Raw genomic sequence first — 22,063 nt, 5'->3', positions numbered from 1 at the left:
ATATAAAAGCTGGGTGGGTCCTGCTTAGGTTTATCTTTGTTGCTAAGCATCTCTATGTAACTAATAGCAAGAACAGGTTTTGGGAAGTGATGCAGTGGGCATGGGAAGCCCTTTAGACAACAGCAAAAGAAAACTTTGAGGGAAAAACTTACCATGTTTTCCAAAAAACTAGAACACACTACTTTTTCAGTTCTCTAGAATAAATATGTAGTTTATTTCAGTACAATGCAGTATTTTTCGAAATCACTCCCTGATAGGATTATAATTCAAATGCAAATTTTTAAAAATGTTTAGCTGCTAATATTTACAGGCCCTTGATTTGAAAAAAAAAGTGTAGCCTTAATTAAAATAGGCACATATCCCCCCAAATTGGTGTCAAAGGAGAATCACCACACAGAGAGGAATAGCTGGATCTTCTATCACCTTAGATTCATCTTCCCCTTGTGCTGGGGTGAAGGGCACTGTTCTCTTTGTTACTGGCCTTAGCCAGGACAAGCTTGATCCCAAGAGCACTTCCTAATAAACTTCCTGTTCCCTAATCGCTGCCTCAGAGTCGACTTCCCAGAGGACCCAATTTGTGGCAGGTACCCACAGCCCAGCTGCATATACCTAGACTACTCTTCAGGTCTAAACCCGAAAGAGTAAAGGAAGTCAAAGCAGGTTATAGTCTCTATGTGGAACCGTCTCATGCTCAGTTAATTGGTAGTTTTAATGATGACTTGCAGGAGGAAGTTTGCCTATCCTTTAAGGTCTCTGAATAATGACCCTATCAGAATAAGCTCAATATTTATAAAAATGTGGGCGGTGGAGCATTTTGCTGTAAATAATCTTAGAAATAAAGTCAAAGTAAAGTAGTAAAAAGAGTGACTTAAGTAGAAATGAAAGAAGTACAAATACATCTCACTTTGTAAAAAACACATTCTTGAAAAATAGGACTATGAGTCATGTTTTAAAGTAATTATTGGAACTCACCATATAAAGATTTTTATGACAAATAGTTTTGCAGAGAAAAAAGTGCATATTTAAATCACTCTCTTCCAATTTGTTATTTTATAAAACTAGATTTTTCACTCACTGAACTGATTAAAGTATTTTTTAAAGTCTAAAGCCACATCAAAACATCTAATACAAAATTGCATTAAACTCTAATTAATTACTCTTGGCCCAATGTTTTTAGGTACAGAAAGAGAAAAACTCACTTCAAGTTACATGTCGCTGTTATGTTCTTGAGAAAATTAGCCAAACTCTTTCCCAGTACTGGAACTTTGTTATATTATTATTGCTCAAAATAAACCCATCAACAAAGACTTATAATTAAATAATTTTAACTTTATTGCTTTGTTTGGTTATGGATTTAAACTTCATCGTGGATTAGTAGCCAAAAATAGAGAAATGAAGTTTAAGAACTTACTCTCTTTGGCCAAAGAGTGCTCCTCTCACCCCCTTACACTACTCGATACAGAGTAACCATGGATAATTTTGTACTAGATTTTGATAGAGGATAGAGAACTTGGCCTTAGCTCAAAGCCAACAATTCATATTTACATAAAATGAGTATTTGGATATAGTGCTCAAGTTTAGATAAGATTACATAATAAAGAGTCAGGAAGAAATCAGTCTGAAAATCACTTCTAGTTGCAGTGACATGAAGAGCTACCTAAACCTTCTTATGTGATATCATCAGAGGTAACAGTCACACGTACATGGGTCAGGAATGTCCCTTGGAGAAGAGGAATAACCAAAATATGGACACGGACTCTCTTCAGAAGTTTCGGGTGCATAGGAATCTGTCTTTAAAATAGATTATAGGTCACTTCACTTCTCTGGGCCTCTTAGACTCCTCATGTAAAAAGACAAGAGGCATTGTGTGCCCATTACAGAAGGGAGAAATGAAGGAGAGGCTATGTGTCCTTACACAGAGGTCTGCGCAGGGCCACACTTCCTCCAGGTCCTTTCAAATCTGCTTCAGCTTCTCCAGCTCTTGGGTCAGGCATACTTAAGTTTAATTCCATGAATGGCACTAGAAATTTAGAAGTACTGAGAGACTAATGCAGATTCCAGTCTGTCCTTGTGGGTTCCAGTGTGTCCTTGCTTACCCCACTTCACATCCGGACTGCTTATCCTGTGGACTTTTAACTCTAGCACTGGAGACAGAAACAACAGCCTCACACAGGCGGTATAACCAGCTTCCGTAATGGCATGTAGCCAATTCCCTATAATAAATCCCTTATTGGTTTTTTCTTTTTCCCCATAGTAGTTCTGCCTCTCTTAACAAACCCTGACTGATATATTTGGGTTGGGTTGGTTTTCTTGGGGGGTTTTGGTTTTTACTATTACAAAAATGCCATTGTAAACATTGTTTGTGTTTTCTGGTGCACTTATGCATAAATTCCTCTACAATATATACCTAAGAGCCCTAGCTGGTGTGGCTCAGTGGATTGAGTGCTTTCCTGCAAACCAAAGGGTTGCTAATTCGATTCCCAGTGTAGAGCACATGCCTGGGTTGCAGGCTAAGTCCCCAGATGGGGGGCAAGAAATAGAACCACATATTGATGTTTCCCTCTCTTTCTCCCTCACTTCCCCTCTCTAAAAATAAATAAATAAAATCTTTAAAAATAGACACACACACACACACACACACACACACACACATTGCTGGATGGTAGGGTATTCAAATGTTCAACTTTATAATATAATGCCAAATTCTATTTCAAAGTGGTTGTGTCAATTTATACTTACACCAGCATTTAACTTCTTAAAAGAGTTCCCCTTGATCCAAGTCTTTGCAATTACATAGTGTAGTAATACTTCTTAATTTTAGCCCCTCTAAAGACTATAATGTGGTTTCTCATTAAAATATTAACATTTATTTAATTACTAATGAAGATGGAGAATCTTTTTATATGTACTTCCATTCTTCATATTTTCCCTTCTGCAAAATGCCTTTTACCCATTTCTCTATGGCATTGTTTGGATATACAGAAGGAGTTATTTAAATATTTTGGAAACAAACCCTTCCAGGTTATATGCAGCAGTGAGCTGGAGCTGATTAGTACAGTCTCACAAAAGTGATTTTGTGCATCTCTCCCTCACATATGGTTTAGTGACCATATGTTGGCAGATTGATATAGGCCTTGATGGGAGTATTTCCCTGATGGAAATGACCAAACCCTACAAATCATGGCTTTTCCCTCTGGAATGCTAGTTTTTAAACACTTACTAGTACACCACTTGTTATACATTTTGTAAATATATAGGTTCATGACTACTAAATCTTTGATGGGGTCTTTTGAAGAATAGAAATCATTAATTTTACTATGGTAAAATTTCTCAATCTTTTCAGTTTTAGATATGTTTTATTTGTGTTTTGTTTAAGAAATTCTTTTCTACTTCAAAGATATAAAGATACTGTCCTATATTTTTAGATGTTTAAAAATATCAGCTGTTACACCAAAGTCTTTAATACATCTAGAACTGACTTCGTACATATTCTGTAAGGTAGGAATCCAATTTCATTTCTTCCCTATATTGTCCCCATACCTCTTATTGACTAATCCTTTCCTTCTATGGTGTATCTAAAACCTTTTTTGTCATATATTATGTCCATATAATATGTGGAACTGTTTCCAGAACCTCTGTCATTTGCCTATCACAACATCATTACCACACTTTCTTTATTAATATAATTTCATTGGGTTAGACAAAAAGTCCACTTAGTATTTTCTGTAAAATATACGACACAGTTTTCATTTTCACCAATAACTTTATTGATTTGGATATTTTGAGTATGTTGGCTATCTCCCACGTGGAAGAACATTGATTGTTCTCAGTAAATGTCTCGATTTGATCACTATCAACTTCAACTGGTCCACCTGACCATAAGCATCATCCAGTGAGGAATCTCCAGGATGAAACTTTGCAAACTACTTTTGACACATTCAATTAGTCACAGCACCTTTTCCATACACTGCACAATCTTTTTTTGTGTTTCAATTATTGTTTTTACCTTTCTTGAGATAATAAAGCATAACATACCAAAAATGTTGCTTATTTTCTTTCATCTTCAATATTAAAATGGCTACACAAATATTCACCAACTTTTATATTTTTTTAAATGAATGCCAGTATCACAGCTGTCACCAATCAATTTAACAAAATTGTTTCAAATGAAGTTAAATACAACTAAGCGCTACGAGAGATCTTACAGAAAAAAACAAATGAACTTTTCAGCCAACTCAATATAATTGAAGTCTTCTTAACTTATTCTTTTCCAAAAAAGTATTAGTTATATTTTGATCTTTGTTCATCTATACAAATTTTGGAATCAGCTTATCAATTTTGGGGGGAAAAACTCATTGAGATTTGGAATTAAATTACATTGAATCTATAGATCAAATTGGGGAGAACCGGCAAATTTACAATAGTCTTTTTATTAAACAGTCTATCATTTATTTCTGTAATAAGTATTCTTTGTTGTTTATCAAATAAAGTTTTATAATTTATTTCACATAAATCTTAAGCAGCTTTCATTTGATGTAGCTTATTATTTTAATTGCTCTGGTAAGCAGAAGGTTTTTTCCAAAGTATGATTTTTGAATTAAATTTATTGGGATAACATTGGTTAATAAGATTATATAAATTTCAAGTGGATGATTCTATAATATATCATCTGTATATCGCATTGTACACTCACCACCCAAAGTCTAATCTCCTTCTATCACCATATATTTGACCTCTTTTAACCTCTTCAACTTTTCACCAACCCACTTCCCCTCTGGTAACCACCATAATGTTTGCTGTGCCTATGAGTTTTTGTTTGTTCATTTGTTGCTTTCTGTTTTATATCCCACATATAAGTGAAACTGTATGGTCTTCAGCTTTTTTGTCTGACTTATTTTGCTCAACACAGTGCTTTCAAGATCCATCCATATTGTTGTAAATGGCAGTATTTTATCTTTTTTTTAATGTCTGAGTAGTATTCCAGTATATATGCACCACACCTACTTTATTTAGTCCCATCAAAAAACACGTAGGTTGTTTCCATGTTTTGGCTACCACAAATAATGTTGCAATGAACATAGGGGTACACATATATTTATGAATAAATGTGTTCAAATTTTTCAGATAAGTACCCAGAAGAGGGATTGCTGAGTCATATGGTAGCTCTATTTTTACTTTCTTGAGGAACCTCCATACTGTTTTTCATAGTGGCTGTACTAATTTAAAATCCCACCTGCAGTATATGAGGGATCTGTTTCCTCCATATCCTCTCCAACACTCTTCTTGATGTTGATAATAGCCATTCTAAAGGAGTGAGGTAGTATCACATTATGGTTTTGATTTGCATTTCCCTTATAGCTAGTGAAGTTGAGCACCTTTTCATAAATCTGTTGACCATTTGTATGTCTTTTTGGGAAAAGTGTCTACTCAAGTCCTCTGCCCGTTTCTCAATTGGATTGTTTGTTTTTCTTTGTTGTTGAGTTATGTGAGTTTTTTATATATTTTGGATATAGGACCTTTATCAGAGGTATTGTTTGAAAATATCTTCTCCCATTTAGTTGGTTGCCTTTTTGTTTTGTTGATGGTTACTTTTGCTGTACAGAACTTTTTAGTTTGACATAGTCCCACTCACTTATTTTTACTTTTGTTGCCCTTACCTTTGAGGTCAAATGCACAAAATCTGAGTGATGTAGGACTTCGGGTCAAGATGGTGGCATAGGTAAACATGGCTCACCTCTTCTCAAAACCACATCAAAGTCACAACTAAACAATAGAACAACTATTACTCAAAACCTTCAGAAATCAAGTTGAATGGAGGTCTGACAACTACGGAACTAAAGAATCCACAACCATCCATACTGGTAGGAGGGGTGGAGTTGCAGAACAGACTGGTCCCAAATTCAGGAGGGATATCTCAGGAGCAAGGAGATCCAGCCCCACACCATGCCTCCCAACCCCGGCTTCCAGTTCCAGAAAAATAAATACTCATAACTTCTGGCTGCAAAAACCAGAAAATTGAGTTGGTGCAAGAAGTTTCTGGAATTCCAAGCAGTTCTTAAGGAATACACACAGACTTACTCAGACCCAATCCCTCTGAGTTCCAGCACCAGGGGAGCAGCTTGAATGGCACAATGAGGAACTGAAGTGCCTGGCATCAGGGCAAGAGCAGGGGACAGTTTTCTCCCAGACAGAATGGCAGGCAGAGGCCATTGTCTCTTTTCTGAACCCTTCCCACACAGAACCACAGAGCCAGCAGGTGGGTACAATAACTGAGACTTCATCAACCTGGCTAATACTGTTTGCTCCACCCGGGAGAGGCCCTGAGATTCCATCCCACCCAATTTATAGACCCACTTAAACTGTTAACAGTAGCTTTTCCATAATAATGATTTGTCTTGGCTCATGCTTCACAACTTCCTAAATCCCCTGAAACAAGCAATAGCTGGCCTCAGTGGGCCCGCAGACCCCATACATCTTGCTAAGTGGACGGAAGCCCAGCACTAGCAACAGCCTGCCTAGATTTACAGCTTGTCTTTGCCTAGGAACCTCCAAGTCCAGCATAGTAGCAGCCATCTCAGATTGCTTTATAGCTTATGCATGGTGGTCCCAGGCAGAACACAGGTGGGGGCTGACCTTGACCTGCACCACCTGGGAAACTCCAGAGCCTGTGCAGCCAGCGGACAGCAACAGACCATGCTAGAGCACCACCACCCTGCCCCTGTACAGCTGATCCTTCTCAGAGGATGGAGGTTGGTGGTCAGTGGACACAGCCAGTCCTGGTAACTGATTGGCCTCAGTAAATCCCTCCAATTTACCTGCCAAGAGCAATCAAGGCTCAATTACAAGAGGAGGGTGTACTCAGCCCACATGAAGGGTGCACCAGCTTGGGTGATGGGAGGCTGTGTCACTGGACCCTACAGGACACCTATTACATTAGGCCATGCTACCAAGAACAGAGTCATAGCAGGCTCTACCTAATACATAGAAAATAACACAGAGGTCGGGGGACCTGCCAAAATGAGAACACAAAGAAACATGGCCCAAATGAAAGAACAGATCAAAACTCCAGAAAAACAACTAAACAAAATGGAAATAAGCAATCTATCAGATGCAGAATTCAAAACACTGGCTATAAGGATGCTCAAGAATTCAGTGAGGACTTCAATGGCATAAGAAAGATCCAGTTGGAAACAAAGGATACACTAGTTGAAATAGAAACAATTTATAGGGAAACAGCAGTAGAGTGGAAGAAGCCAAGAATCAGATCAATTATTTGGAACATAAGGAAGCAAAAAACAACAGATCAGAACAAGAAAAAGAAAAAAGAATCCAAAAAAATGAGGATAGTATGAGCAGCCACTGAGACAACTTTAAGAAGGCCAACATTCACATGATAGGGGTGCCAGGAGGGGAAGAGAAAGAGCAAGAAATTGGAAATCTATTTGAAAAAATAATGAAAGAAAACTTCTTAATTTGATGGATGAAATAGAAATGCAAATCCAGGAAGCACAGAGAGTCCCAAACAAGATGGATGCATAGAGGCCCACTCCTAGCCACATCATAATTAAAATGTCAAAGGATAAAGATAAGGAGAATCTTTAAAGCAGCAAGAGAAAAGCAGTTAGTTACCTACAGGGGAGTTCCCATTAGACTGTCAGCTGATGTCTCAAAAGAAACTTTGCAGGCTAGAAGGACTGAAGAAATATTCAAAGTCATGAAAAAAGGGACCTACAGCCAAGATTGCTCTATTCGGCAAAGTTACCATTTAGAATCAAAGGACAGATAAAGGCCTTCCCAGATAAGAAAAAACTAAAGGAGTTCATCATCACCAAATCATTATAATATGAAATGTTAAAGGGACTTCTTTATGATAAACAAGATCAAAACTATGAACAACAAAATGGCAAAAAAATACAAATCTATCAACAATTGACTCTAAAAACCAAACTAAACAAGAACAGAAACAGAATCGTGGATATGCAGAGCATTTTGATGGTTGCCAAACGGCAGGCAGGTGTGGTGGAATTGGTAGATAGGTGAGGGGATTAAGAAGTAAAAATAGGCAGTTACAGAATAGCCATGGGGGTGTAAACTACAATTATAGGAAATGGAGTAGCCAGAGAACTTATATACATGACCTATGAACATGAACAATGTTGTGGAGATTGCCTGAGAGAATGGGGTTGCTAGGTGGAAGGGGACAAAGTGGGGAAATATTGGGACAACTGTAAAAGCATAATCAATAAGATATAATTTAAAAAATTCATAAAATCTTCTTTGATACCAAGGTCCATACATTTAATACCTGTGTTTTCCTCTGTGTACTTCATTGTTTCAGGTGTTATATAGGTCTTGGCTCCATTCTGAGTCAATTTTTGTGTATTGTGTCAAACAGAAGACTAGTTTTTGGGGGTCTTTTTGCATGTGGCTTTCCAATTTTCCAAGCACCATTTATTGAAGAAGCTTTCTCTTCTCCATTATGTTTTTGACTCCTTTGTCAAAAATTAATTGCCCATATACACATGAGTTTATTTCTGGGCTCTCAATTCTGTTCCTTTGGCTTATGTGCCCATTTTTCTGAGAGTGCCATATTGTCTTGATTATTGTAGCTTTGTAGTATAATTTAAAGTCAGCAAGTGTGATGTAGAATACCCTAAAGATTCCACTGAAGAGCTACTAGAAACAATAAACAGATACAGCATAGTTGCAGGATACAAAATGTAAAAAAAAACAAACCCCCATCATGTTCCTGTATACTAACAATGAACTTTCAGAAAAAGAAATTAAAAAAAATTTTTTTGCAATTGTGACAAAAAGAATAAAATACCTTGGAATAAGCTTAACATAGGATGTGAAGGTCCTATGCACTGAAAACTACAAGACATTATTAAAAGAAATTGAAGACACAAATAAATGGAAAGATATTCCAAGTTCATGGGTTGAAAGAAACAACATAGTTAAAATGGCTATATTATCTAAAACAATACACAGATTTAATGCAGTTCCCGTAAAAACCCCAATGGCATTTGTCAAAGAAATAGAACAATAAAAAAAAGACACATTAGATTTATATAGAACCACAAAGACCCAGGATAGCCAAAGCAATCCTGAGAAAAAAGAACAAAATTATGTTTTCTAACTATTACCAGTACTTAGAAATACATTTGATTGTCTGTATTAGTGTTCCCTTTCTGCCATGTTGCTGAGCTCTGTTATCATTACCAGTCATTTGCCTGTAGATTCTTTAGGACTTTCCATGTAGACAATTAAACCTTTATGAATAAAGAGTATTCTACACTTTACTACTTTTCCCCAGTTTTGTTCTTTGTTACTTCTTCTCGTTGTCTGACGGCACTTGTTAGGAAATCCAGAAAAATGTTTAATAGAAGTAATGGGGTCTTTATCTTGTTCCTGAATTTTTAGGATCTGCTTCTCTCTCTCTCTCTCTCTCTCTCTCTCTTTAATCACTGGGAGTATTGGTTGCTGCATCTTCTGAGATGATCATATGTTTTTCCTCTTTAATCCATTAATGTAGTAAATTATATTTATATATTTTCTAGTATTTAACTACCCTTATAGTTCTGGATAAATCCAACTTGCTTATGATCTATTGTCTTTTAAAAATAAACTTTTGGTGTTTGTTTTTATTAGCATGTCATTTGCATTTTGTAGCTGTTTTTTATTGAGATTCTTTTGGCCTGTAATGTTTCTTTATTGTTCTGCCCCTTTATTGGTTTTGATATAAAGGTTATATTGATCTCATAGAATGAATTACATCATAGTCCCTCTTTTTCTATTCTTTGAGACAGTTTTAAATATGAGAATGTTCTCTTCCTTAAAAGCCTGGTATAAGTTATTGTAAAAATATCCTTTGTGGGAAGACTTTAAAGTATTGATGACATTTCTTTGGTAGTTATAAGACAATTCAGGTTCTCTATTTTTGAATAAGCTTTGATGTTATATTTTTATAGAAATTTGTCCATTTCACTTAAGTTTTCAAATGATTGACCTAAATTGATAACTTGAAAATACTTTGTCTTCTCTTTAATTATGTCCCTTTCACTTCTAATATTGCTTGTTTGTATTTTCTCTCTTTTTCTTTCTTATTCTCAGCAAAGATTCCTTTACTTATAAAACTGAAATTTTATGCATTTTCTCTTTTATATCTTTAATTTTTCATAAACTTCTTTGTTTATCTTTATTATCTACTTCTTTCTACTTGTTTTTTTCTATTGTCTTTTCCAATTTCTTAAATTGAACACATAGCTCACTAATTTTCAACCTTTCTTCGTGTCTAAAATAAGCACTTAAATTAATAAATTTCTCTTAAAGAATTATTTTAACTGTATCCTACAGGATAATGTAGGTAGTATTTTTTATCATCATTCAGTTTATAGTATTTTAAACTTTTACTATATTTCTTTTTTGATGCATGAATTATAAAACATAAGCATGTTTCAGTATTTTCAAATATATGAGAGATTTTAAAAATTTGTCTTTTGTTATTTTGCCACCCCAGACCCATCGCTTGTAGTTTGCTTTTCTAGAGTCAGTCCTGGTTAACAGTTGCTTGTGTATCCTTCCAAAGATAGTCAACGCATTTGCAAACATAGATTAATACACATTTATTCTTTTGTAAAAAAAAAAAATGAGAACATTCTATAACATTGTATTGGATCTTTTTTCTACTTAACAGTATATCTTAGAATTGCTCTATATCTGCATCCATAGATATAACTCATTTTTTGTGGATTTACCAGCATTCTATTGTATAAATGTATTGTACCATGACATTAAACCAGTCCTCTAGTAATGAGACATTTTAGTTATTTCCCATATTTTGGTATTATGAACAATGCTGCAATGAGTATTTCCTTTACAAGGATTTTGTCCACATGTGTGATTGTATGGGTAGGATAAATTCCCAGGAGTAGAACTGCTGGGTCAAACAGAATGCATTTTGACACCCAGTGCCAGATTTGCCTTAAAGTCATTATACCAATTTACACCCTTATCGTACAGGGAGTATTCATTTTCCTCACAGAAATACCAGACTTTCTGATTGTTTTTCAATTTTATATTAAGAAGAATGCTCCATCACTGCAAAAACTTTCAATTAAGAAAAAAATCATAAAAGTCATTTTTTAAATTTCTAGGTGTTCTACGGAAAAAGAAACATCTGTGTGGGAGTGAAGCACCAGGGAATTCTCAGAGGAGGTGGCCCTAAGCAGGGTCTGGAGAAGTCGGCAGCTCAGATGGAGGCGGGGGCAAAGCACTGAAGGCAGGAGCCGTGTGGAGAGTGTAGCCTGAGCAAGGCACAGAGAGTGGAAAAATGTCTGATCTAGTTTGTCTAAAGCGAAGGGAGCACATCCCGAGCAGTGAGGGAAACGCACCGAGTAGGCAACAAGGAATCATGAAAGCAGGGACTCCCAGTCTTGGCTGCTCGTTACAACCACCAGGGGGAGGGGAGACTACAAAAAAATCGATGCCTGAGTGCCATCTCAGACAAATTAAGTGAGAATCTCCTGTAGGAGTTTCGTGAAACTCCCCAGAGGGTATTATTTTGTAGCAAGAGCTGAGAATCACTGCATTAAGGTCTTAGGAACAAGGTAGTGACAAGCTCAAGAGTGGGCTAATGGAGGATTTACAGTCTTAGATCACAGGCTGTTTACCTCTAAGTTTACTGAGCAGTTTGAAATACGAGGAAAAATCATAACTACTTAGTTCAAAATTGAATTTAAGTGAATTTCCACTCTTACTTTGGGGAAGAGAGTGTTCAAGTCTCAGGACTCCCCTGGATTGACTGTACTCCTAAATCAGTGAGGCACACTTGTGACACTAGGTGGAGCCATGGATTGTGATTTGGTGAAAAACAGGCTTTAAAAAAAGGAGACTTTGGCAAGAGAGACAGAGACCATTTGCTTTAACCTCTTCTTTTATATTTTATTTGTAAACTTTTTTTACTGTGTGTGCAAAATTGACCACTTTTAAAATGTTATTTATTCACATAATTCTAAATTTACAAGGTAAAAAGGGTGTTACAGCCTCTTCAGTAGATATTCTCTGTCTGCCCTCCAGATCCACTTGGGCCCAGAGAGGCTCATATCCAAGGCGGCACTGACAGCGTCAAGCCTGGGCTTCTGGTAGGGTTGGCCCACGGAGCAGCACCGGCAAGAGACCTGAGGGCAGGAGGAGAAGGGCTGGTCAGGGTACTTATTTCCCCAGCTCCTTCCCTGCTGGCTGCGGGTTCATTTAGAGAAGGCTGTGGCTTTGTCCAGTGGCCCCTTCTATACCTACAGCTCTCTCTTTGGGTTTAGTTAACCATTTATTTTGTCCCTGAGGGCCTAGGAGTTGCACTTATTCCCCACTGTAGCTAGCCCCAGGGTGAGCACATCACCACCCTTTGCTGGGCACCTAAGGCCTGTCCACAACTTTGTAAGTCATTCTTTCATTAAACTACTTTGCGTTAACTTTTTGAGGGTGCTCTTTATTTCCTGCTGGGCTCCTAACTGGTAGAGACCCCCTCCTCATTTCTCTGCCCCTATCCACCCAGTTTTCCTAAACAAATTCCATAGGCTTCCTGTGTGTATTCACATACAAGCATAAAGAAATATATGTATTCCTATTACCCTTATTTACTCAAATTATAGCATACTATATACCCAGGTAAGCACTGAAGTGTTTTTTGTTTTGTTTTTTTTCTATGTAATAATATATCCTAGAGCCCTGACCAGTGTGGTTTAGTTGGTTGGGCATCGTCCCGCAAAGCAAAAGTTTGCTGATTTGATTCCTGGTCAGGGCACAAGGCTGGGTTGCGGGTTTGGTCCCCCATTGGGGTACATGTAAGAGGCAACCAATCAATGTTTTTATTCCTCTCTTTCTCCCTCCCTTCCCCCCTCTCTAAAAATAAATAAATACAATCTTTATACACACACACACATTCAAAATCACTCTAGTTTATAGAGATTTACCTTATTCTTTTTCATAGCTGCATTATATTCCATTTTATGGATATACAATTCTTTTTTAGTCAGTCTCCTATGAATAGATATTTAGGCTGAAAATGAAAGAGATCAAGTTGTCTGGTCAATTCCTTGCAGAGGACCTGTCATCACAGTGATTTGCACAACGGATCTGAATCTTGCTGAGGGTCCTCCCACAAAATTTACTGCACACTTCCACTCTTCTTTAATTTCTACCCTTATACCTTCATTCTCAGGGTGATTACAAGAATGGATTCTAAAGCCACAGTTCCAGCGTATGGTTCCTGATCTATTATTAACTTGACTATTAACTTGATTGTTTTGTATGAGCAAATGTGAATGAAGAAATCTGGGTAAAAATTAGGGAACTGGGGACCAAAAGTAATTCTAAAATAAAAAGGAGTTCCTAAAGGTAACTTTGTCCACTTCACAATTCCATTTTGGTTTTCTGGTTCACCTAAACCAGTCTATGTACCTAAAATAGTGAGACCCACATATCAATCTGCCTGCTGGGCATCCTCCCCAGATATCTTCCAGATTCCGATCAAGACTCACTGTTCACACGCCCTCCACCATCCACTGTCTTTATCAACAAAACCAAACCCAATCTTCTCCCATCATATTTAGGTTAGTCAATTTTTAAAATTTCAGAATTGTCTTTGACTGCTGTCTTTTACATCTTTAATGGTAAAATTGTTATCAAGCCCTATACATTATTTCTTCTTAATAGTTCTCAACTTCATTTCCATTCCTTTTTTTTTTTTTTTAATTTCCTCTGAGACTCTTGTTATTTCTATGGGCCATTGTCGTTAGTCTTAGCCTTCTTTCCTTTCCTTCTTCTCTCCCTCTCTTCCCTGCTCTCTCCTTTTCTTCCTTCTGCCAATATATATTGAATGACCTTTATTTACCAGGACTTGAGCTGGCACAAGGGATGCAAAAAAAGGAACAAAATGGAAGGATCCTAAATGTAACTGTTACCTTAACTTAATCCTAATCCTCAATAGGTGGCATTTATAATCTGGAGAGAGTCACACATTAAATACACAGTTATACAAATAATTGGTTCAGAGATCTTGTTTTCTGCTCTACACATCCCTTGAAAGTGAGTATAAACCCAGGTTTTTGTCCTGGAAGTCAGGGTTTCCCAGTCTCAGAGAAGCATTACAGCCTTCGCTTTGGAAGTCTCTGGGAGGCTACGAACCGGAGTTTTGGAGAAGAAGAAAATAAGTGGCCTGTCCCTGAGGAGAAGGGAAAATGCATGAGACTGGCATGGGTAGGGAATTAGGAGGAACAAATTTACGGTAGGATCCATAAGAGTTGACATCTGATTGCACTTTGCACTAATCTAAAGAGGATAAGACTTTTGATGGGAGAGACATGGATAGATGTCTATGGCAGTTGCCTTCGGCATGAACATTTGGGCAAGAGCAGTGGCAAAATCCCTTGTGACAGACCTGTGATCAAAAGAGAGGACCTTTGTGGGAGCATCTGTGTGTCCCGCCAAGGGCAATAAGGCCCAACAGATCCTAAAGGACCAGCCAGTGATGGGCAAGAGACCAAAGACCATTTTCATGCCAATATGTGAGCCCTAGGCTGTAGAATGACCCCTTTTGGGGTTGGGGGTGGTAACTACAGCTTCCTTTGTGTAAAGAAATAAAATACTGACTTGTGTCATGAGCCTTATTCTCTGAGCCATTTCTAGAGGGCACAGGCTAATTAATTTTTATTTTTGTCTTTAAAAAAAAAAGCCAAAAGGAAATTTTATATATATATATTTTTTAAAGTAAAAAATGAGCTGTGTTATCATGAGCACACTATGAGTACCATTGGGTCTCAGTTTCCTTATCTGTAATATGTGTGAAATGATGTTCCAGCTCTATTATCCCAAGATTTTATGTTGCCTCATCCAAAGAACAGAATTAGTAATATGATAATTGAGGGTTTCTTTCTTTGTTTTAATCATGTCCGATCCACTCCCAACTGAAAAAATGAAAGCTAATGAAATTTATCTATGTCACCAAGTAGCAAAATGTTCATAATTCCTTCTCATTTTCCTAAATTTTTCCTGTAGATGAAACATGCAGTTAGCACTAAGGTTGAGGCAAGAAATTGCTGTATCTGGAGCACATCACCTGTCTTTGTTTGAGGCAGATCTTGTGAAGCTAGTACCCAGGAGACCTTCTCACCTCTAGCTGGTGTCACTGAAGGGAGGAGGAAGAAAACTCCTGACCCTAAGAGACGCTTCATGTTACATGAACAAGAAAGCTCACCTTCTTCTCCCTGGTGCCACAGTTACAGTGTTAGTCTCCATTACGCCTCTTCAAATAGGCAGTGAACAAAGCTTCATGGGCAAAAAGCCAGCTTCTCCAGTGGACCTTTGGAATGGGAGTTGTTAGAGAATGCAGCCTCATTAAACCTATCATTTAGTTACTCAAGTGGATAAATTGGAGGAGGAGGAATCAATATGATTTTTCACCTGGGCAAACAGATTGCTAGATGAGACAACTGAGTATAGTGGTTGGAGGTATAGACTCTGAGACATACTGCCCAGTTCCTACCATGGCTTTGCCACTTACTAGCTCTGTGAGTCTGGGCAAATTACTCCCTGTTCTTCATATGGAAAATGGGGATAGTAATGCTATCTAGCTCACAGGAGGACTGTGAGACTTTACTATGAAGATTAAATGAGTGAATAGTTGTAAAGCACAAAGAATAGTTCCTAACACCTGGTAAAAACATTATGAGTTGGTTATTATTGTTGTTGTTATTATATAGCTTCAAAGAAATTCCTTATCATAGAGTAAGACATTTAGATCACTTCTACTTCTTGGGAGAACCAGGTAAAGAAGTCAGGAAAGAAGAGCTGGATAAGAAGGGGAAAAAATGTTATGGACACTCAGGAGAAATGGCTTCTAACTGATGTTCTAAGTAATCATATTTCCAGAGTCAATTTTTTTCAAAGGGATACATCTGAATTGCTAGATAAATGATGTTCTGTGATTTCTCTTACTTTCCAGAATGGGATTGTTTTATTGGTGCCAACCAGTATCTGAGAAGGTGCTTTTAGCTTTCCTCCAAGGTGCAGAAACAGCAAATAAATGTGTCAAAACCTTTTCAACCTGTATGAAAAAAAAATTATGGGACAGACTATCCACTGAAAGTAATGACCAATATTCACATATTTCCTTATTTTTTTAATTTGACATTTAAGATTTCCAGATTATTTCTCTTACCCAATTCCATTGACCCTCAGAGTGTAAGAGCATAGCCTGTAAGTTCATGAAGTCAGCATTTTTTTTATTGACTTTCAAAGAGGGAACTTTGCAATTATCCAGTTCTTGCCTCCAGTATAGGCCATAAGTCCTGGGCAGTTATTAACGTTAAGTCTCATGATAATGATGGGTCAAAAAGATCTTATTTCTCTTCTTTTAAATAATTACTCATCATTATGATTACAAAGCTGGTTTTAGATAACTAGACTAGAAAGTTTCTTTAGATGAAAGATCAGGCCCAAAGCACTTCTCAAACTCTTATTAACTGTTTCCTGTAGTGGCTTAAGGTGATAAAAATCTGAAATTAAATTCTGGTAAGAAATAAATGGAAATTTGGAGATCTTACCCTACTGTGTGTGTGCGTGTGTTTAGTTTAAGTTTTGTTTTTAATAATGTTTTATCCTGAAGTCACATGATAGCATACAGTATTCAAGATTCTCAGTTCCCCTTACTGCAGAGCCACAGGCTTAGCTTCAGAAACTGGCCTTAATAAAAACATAATGTAAAAGGCAAAGGAGAGTTTGGATTTTTTCAAGGTAACAAGGCTTCTCAGAGGAATCTCTGTTATAGTCCCACAGTGAAATTCTGGATACTTTGGTAGAGGATTACTAGCACTTTGCACTTCCTTATTTTATCATCAATGACAGCGGTAGACTCCCTGCAAATCCAATACCTAATTCATTTTGCAGAGCATCACACAGTCCCAGGAAGTTAAAAGGTGTCTCAGTCTAACTTCTGGGATCTAATAGTCTTGTCAGAGAGACACTCATGTGGGAACTACTGAGGAACTCTTGCAAAGCAGATCAAATAAATTCCATTTAAAAGATCAGATATAGCTTTCTGCACTATCCAGGAAGGGGCCCATATGGGCTTGTTCTCGGTTCCCACGTAAATGAAAGAGAAACTTGCACAATGTCTGGAGGCCTTGATATTCTGCAAATGCAGGAGGAGGATGTTCTCAAATTCCTTGCAGCAGGAACCCACATAGGTGGTACCAACCTTGACTTCCAAACGGAACAGCACATCTATCGAAGGAAAAGTGACGGCATCAACCACCTAAGTCTGAAGGGAACCTGGAGGAAGCTTCGGCTGGCAGCTCGTGCCATTGTTGCCTTTGAACACCCTGCATGATGTCAGTGTCATAATCATCCAGGAATGCTGGCCAGCGAGCTGTGCTGAAGTTTGCTGCTGCCACGGGAGCCACTTGTCCTGACTGCTTGACTCCTGGAATCTTCCCCAACAAGATCCAGGCAGCCTTCTGGGAGCTGAGATTTCTGGTGGTTACGGATCCCAGGGCTGACCATCAGCCTCTCACTGAGGCATCTTATGTTAACCTGCCTACCATTGCTCTATGTAACACAGACTCTTCTCTGTGGTATGTAGACATTGCAATTTCTTGCAAAAACAGTGGGTCTCACTCAGTCGGTCTGATGTGGTGGATGCAGGCCTGGGAAGTTCTATGCATGTGTGGCACCATCTCCCGTGAACACCCATGGAGGTCACGCCTGATCTCTACTTCTATAGAGATCCTGAAGAGATTGAGAAGGAAGAGCAGGCTGTGGCTGAAAAGGCTGTGACTAAGGAGGCATTTCAGGGTGAATTGACTGCTCCGGCTCTCAAGTTCACTGCCCTTCAGCCTAAAGTTGCTGACTGGTCTGAAGACTTGCAGGTGCCCTCTGTGCCTGTTCAGCAGTTTCCTACTGGAGACTGGGACGCTTAGTCCGCCACTGAAGACTGGTCTGCAGCCCCCACTGCACAGGCCACTGAATGGGTAGGAACAACCATTGGGTGGTCTTAAGCTGTTTTTCCATGAATTCTTAACAGAATGGAAATGAGGTTGACAGAAAATGAACAGTTTCTTTAAAAAAAAATTGGATATAAAGCAGAAAGCAACAGATGAACAAACAAACAAATTCATAGACATAGACAACAGAAGGGCGGTTACCAGAGGGAAAGGGGGATGGGTGAGGGGAGGGAGAAGGGGGTAAAGAAGGTTAAATATGGGGTGATAGAAGGAGACCAGACTGGGTGGTGAGCACACAATACAATATACAGCAATGTACTATGGAATTGTACACCTGAAACTTATATAATATTATTAACCAATGTCACCCTAATAAATATAATACAAAATATTATATCAAGACTTCTTTATTTGGGCTTTTTTCAGCCAAGTGTAGGCTCTTAGCAGTCGTGGGAACCTCACTTTCACTACCCTGAATATTGTTTTGTGTCTGACTTCCACCCCTCTAGGTAAATTCATGGTTTTGTCATCACCTCTTCCTGTTTTCAGGATGTTTTTACTATAGGAACTGCTGCTTTCAGTGGCTTATAAGTCTTCTGACCAAGTAAAATTCTCAGTCTCCTTCATCTTCCTCTAGATCTGAGAAGACATGACAATTTGGTGTTGATTCTGGGCGTTCTTTTTTTTGCTAGTTCCGATGAGTCTCCAACAGGTGCTGACTATAGCCTTTACACCCCTTTTCACTCATACCTGTGAGAGTACTTTTGGTAAAATGAGGCTTTGAGGACCTTGCTTTTCATCAGCACATTAGCAGATCCCAGGCCTCTTGCTTAAATTCAGTTAAATTACCTTTAGAACTGAATGAAATTATTATCTCTCAGTGGCTCTTCATTCTTTTCTGTCATCATTTATTTATTCAAACATTTCATTGACAGGCATTGTACTAGGAGGTGGAATGATAAAGATGGATGTGACTTGATTCCTTCCTCAAGGACCCCACATCTGGTAGAAAAGACAGGTAATCAGCCCATATGACATCTTTGTGCGAATTAGAAAAAGCCAACCCTTACTCCTGGTGGAGGCAGTTCTGCGCCACAGCTCCAACCTGGTAAGTGGAGAGCAGGATGGATTTCAGGCCCCTCTTGCCTCCTTGGCCAGGGACGCTTGTGTAGGGCATAACCTAAGCAACCCTATGCTATGACACTGGACATGTAAATAGCATATTATGTGATACAGTGTGATTAGCACCTAGGAGAGAGGGCCTGATAGCCTTGTAGGATGGGGAGTCAGGGAAGGTTACGTGGAGCTGAGGTAAAATGAGCTAAGACATGGAGGAGCTTATCCTGTGACAGAGGGTGGAGGGGAGAGAGGAGATATATAAAGCCACACAGGTTGAAGAACATGACATGTCTGGGGCTCCGCAAGTCACTTAAAGCTGGAAGATACTATAGCAATGATCTAGGACCTACACTCTATGTACTTGCTATTGAAAGTATAGCTCTGTAGAGCAGCTTTGGTATTATCAGGCAACTTGTTAGAAGCATAAAATCCTAGGCCCCACCCATGACCTTCAGAATCAAACCCGCCTTTTAATTAGCTCTCTGGCAGTGTCATTGGCATGTTAAAGTCTGAGTAGCACTGGTTTAGGTAAGAGCTGATGAGAACTAAGAGGTTGTTCTGAAGGCATATTTGTTAGATATTACCAAACATGGTATTTTTCTTATACTTTCACAAATTTACCATCAATAGATTTACCTTCAGGGTGCTGCAGTGATATTACCTATAATTCACAGTCGGGAAACAGAGGGGTGAAGAAGTTAACTTGCCCATAACCACCAGCAAATTAAAATGGAAGGATGAGAATGCAGACTTCTCTGCTTGCTCTTTCCTTCTGTCTCTCTCTCTCTCCTTTTTTATCCTTACCCAAGGACATGCTTGTTGATTGTACAGAGAGGGAAAGGGAGGAAGAGAGAGAGGGAGAGAAACATCGATGCAAGAGAAAAACATCAATATGTTGCCTCCTGCACGTGCCCTGACCAGGGACCAAACCCACAATCTAGGCATGCACCCTGCTGTACAGGACAACACTCCAACTGAGCCACGCCGGCAAGGGTACTCTCTCTTTTTTTCTTACTCTCCAGGCTTGCTTATCTTGAGCCTCCACCTGGGAGGTATAGAACTCCTAGACTAGCAATCACTAAGATTGGAAGGGTGAAATGGTCAAAAAGCTGTTAATTTGGAGGTGGTGGCTGGACATCATCCTGGAGCAAATGGAAAACTTGGAAACAACCCTAAAAAAGATCCCAGAAATAAAGGAAGGTGAGTGTCATCTGTATGCAGCCCTGCTTCACCCTCATCTTTCCTGCTTCTTCCCTTCTGCTCTTTCATTCATTCAACCATTCAGTTATTTAATGTATATATTGAGCACCTACTGTCTGTCAGGCACAATATCTGCATTTTCCTAGTAACTGCAGGGTTTTCTACAGACCTTTCTTCAGTTCTTCTGAGAGATCCCCAGACATCTCCAAAGCCTTTAAAAGCCACAGTCCCTCCTCAGCTAGATCTCCTTCTTCAGCCCTAGGCAGCTCGTCACAGCTGTAGGAACAGTTGAAGATGGAAGACTCTGGAGTTCCTGTTCTCTGCTCAGCTCTCTGCATATGTAACTTCCCTGATTCTTTTTCTCCAAGGGGAATCCTAAGGGGGGTGCAGGTTCAAGTGAGGCTTCAACACCTGTGGAAGGTCATTACTGAACTTGACTGAGCGAGAGACTGACTCTGGTTCTGATGAGCCACTAACGTCAAAGCTGGGGTGTCTTTCTATGAACCACTGTCTAATTTCCCTTCAAAAAAAGACTGGGTTGAAGAGTAAGTTTGAGTTACATGGAAGGGACCTTCAGGGGAGAGGAAACAAAAGAGAAGTGACATCATTCCCCCAAACTGTTTCTGGTAATTCAGCACAGAAAACCTTTAAGGTTGTACTGATATCATCACTCTATGATAGAAAATGATGTTACCACAAAACAGGGGTGACAAAGAGAAGATGCAGAATGTGGTATGGTGGTGGCTGGTTTGGCTTTTAAATCACATTCTACAAGAAGACTGAAAAGAGACCAATTTAGATGCCTACCAGGAGTTGGTAACTCTGCTTATGTGTTCTCTCTATCTTATTTCCACTGGCATGTTTCCTCTAAAAATGTGAATCATTTGGCAGATCGAGAAAGGGAAAAAATCAGGAGAAGAAACATGTAAATATTGAGCTTCTACTCTAGTGCTGTCAGAGGTAACTTTAATCTTTGAGACGACAAAAAATAACAGTCTTAATCAGAGTTACACAGAAATCATTGGAAAGAACATAAAATCAAGACCTCTAATCTCTCTCATTTCCTTCAGAAAGTCTGCAGTAATTAAAGACTGTTTTAAACAGGCCTGTAAGATGTTTGAATTTTTTAAAAAAGACAGAGAAAGAGGAAAGAAAAATTGAAATCAATTGATAGGTTGAGACCTCGTTGAGGGTCAAATGGTTTGATTTGTTTTAGGAGTAACCCACCATAAAGCTGCCGCATCGGGAAGGGAAGCAGTATTAGTGCTTCTCAAGTGTGATCTGTGTTTGTACTAACCCACAAACTGTTATTGGTCTGTAGGGCCCTACTTGGCCAGTCCTTCATAAAAGGACCAAACTGTAGACCACAGATGTTCCTTTATATGTAAACATGATTTTTGCATGAGCGGGGGATATATCTTTTAAGTATAAACTATAAGGTCAGATGTACAAAACAAGTTGGGTTTGAAACCGCGTATTTCTGTCAACCTCTAGGCAACTGTTTGATTCCTCGGGACAGAGAAATATGGCCCTTTTACTCCTATCAACTGAGAATGCTGGGTTGATTTGGCCATGTATTGCCCTCAGCTGCCTTTTACTTCTTTTTTTTCTTTGTGGCAGTTTTCTAGGTAGAGAGGAAGTATCTTCACCTGAGGGCCCTGCAGTGCTGGTTTCAGTTACAATTGAAAGTCAGCATCCACTGATAGGCAGTTACTTATGATTACTTATGTTTTTCTTAGCCTAAC

At 38.6% G+C, this 22,063-nt stretch overlaps 1 protein-coding gene and 1 pseudogene across 2 annotated transcripts in view; one reads left to right on the top strand and one right to left on the bottom strand.

Annotated features, from left to right (window-relative positions):
* Positions 1-12,047: 12,047 nt before the first annotated feature.
* PDCD1LG2 (programmed cell death 1 ligand 2) overlaps positions 12,048-22,063 on the bottom strand; it is a 95,608-nt gene continuing 85,592 nt past the window's right edge. Inside the window, exon 6 of one of the 2 annotated variants that reach the window (XM_054583095.1) lies at positions 12,048-12,179. In XM_054583095.1, the coding sequence (XP_054439070.1) occupies positions 12,127-12,179 (53 nt within the window). In that variant the 3' untranslated portion in view covers positions 12,048-12,126. Of the gene's footprint in view, positions 12,180-15,253; positions 15,359-22,063 lie in introns of those variants that run through there. The other variant, XM_054583096.1, reaches the window with a different exon arrangement.
* Positions 17,168-18,053, top strand: LOC129078306 (40S ribosomal protein SA-like; annotated as a pseudogene).

Source organism: Pteronotus mesoamericanus, unplaced genomic scaffold (assembly GCF_021234165.1).
Source record: "Pteronotus mesoamericanus isolate MK-2021 breed Mesoamerican mustached bat unplaced genomic scaffold, CSHL_Meso_final contig_73, whole genome shotgun sequence".
Classification (NCBI taxonomy): Eukaryota; Metazoa; Chordata; class Mammalia; order Chiroptera; family Mormoopidae; genus Pteronotus; species Pteronotus mesoamericanus.
The sequence above is the reverse complement of the archived record's forward strand: the minus strand, read 5'-3'. Positions and strand labels throughout refer to the sequence as shown.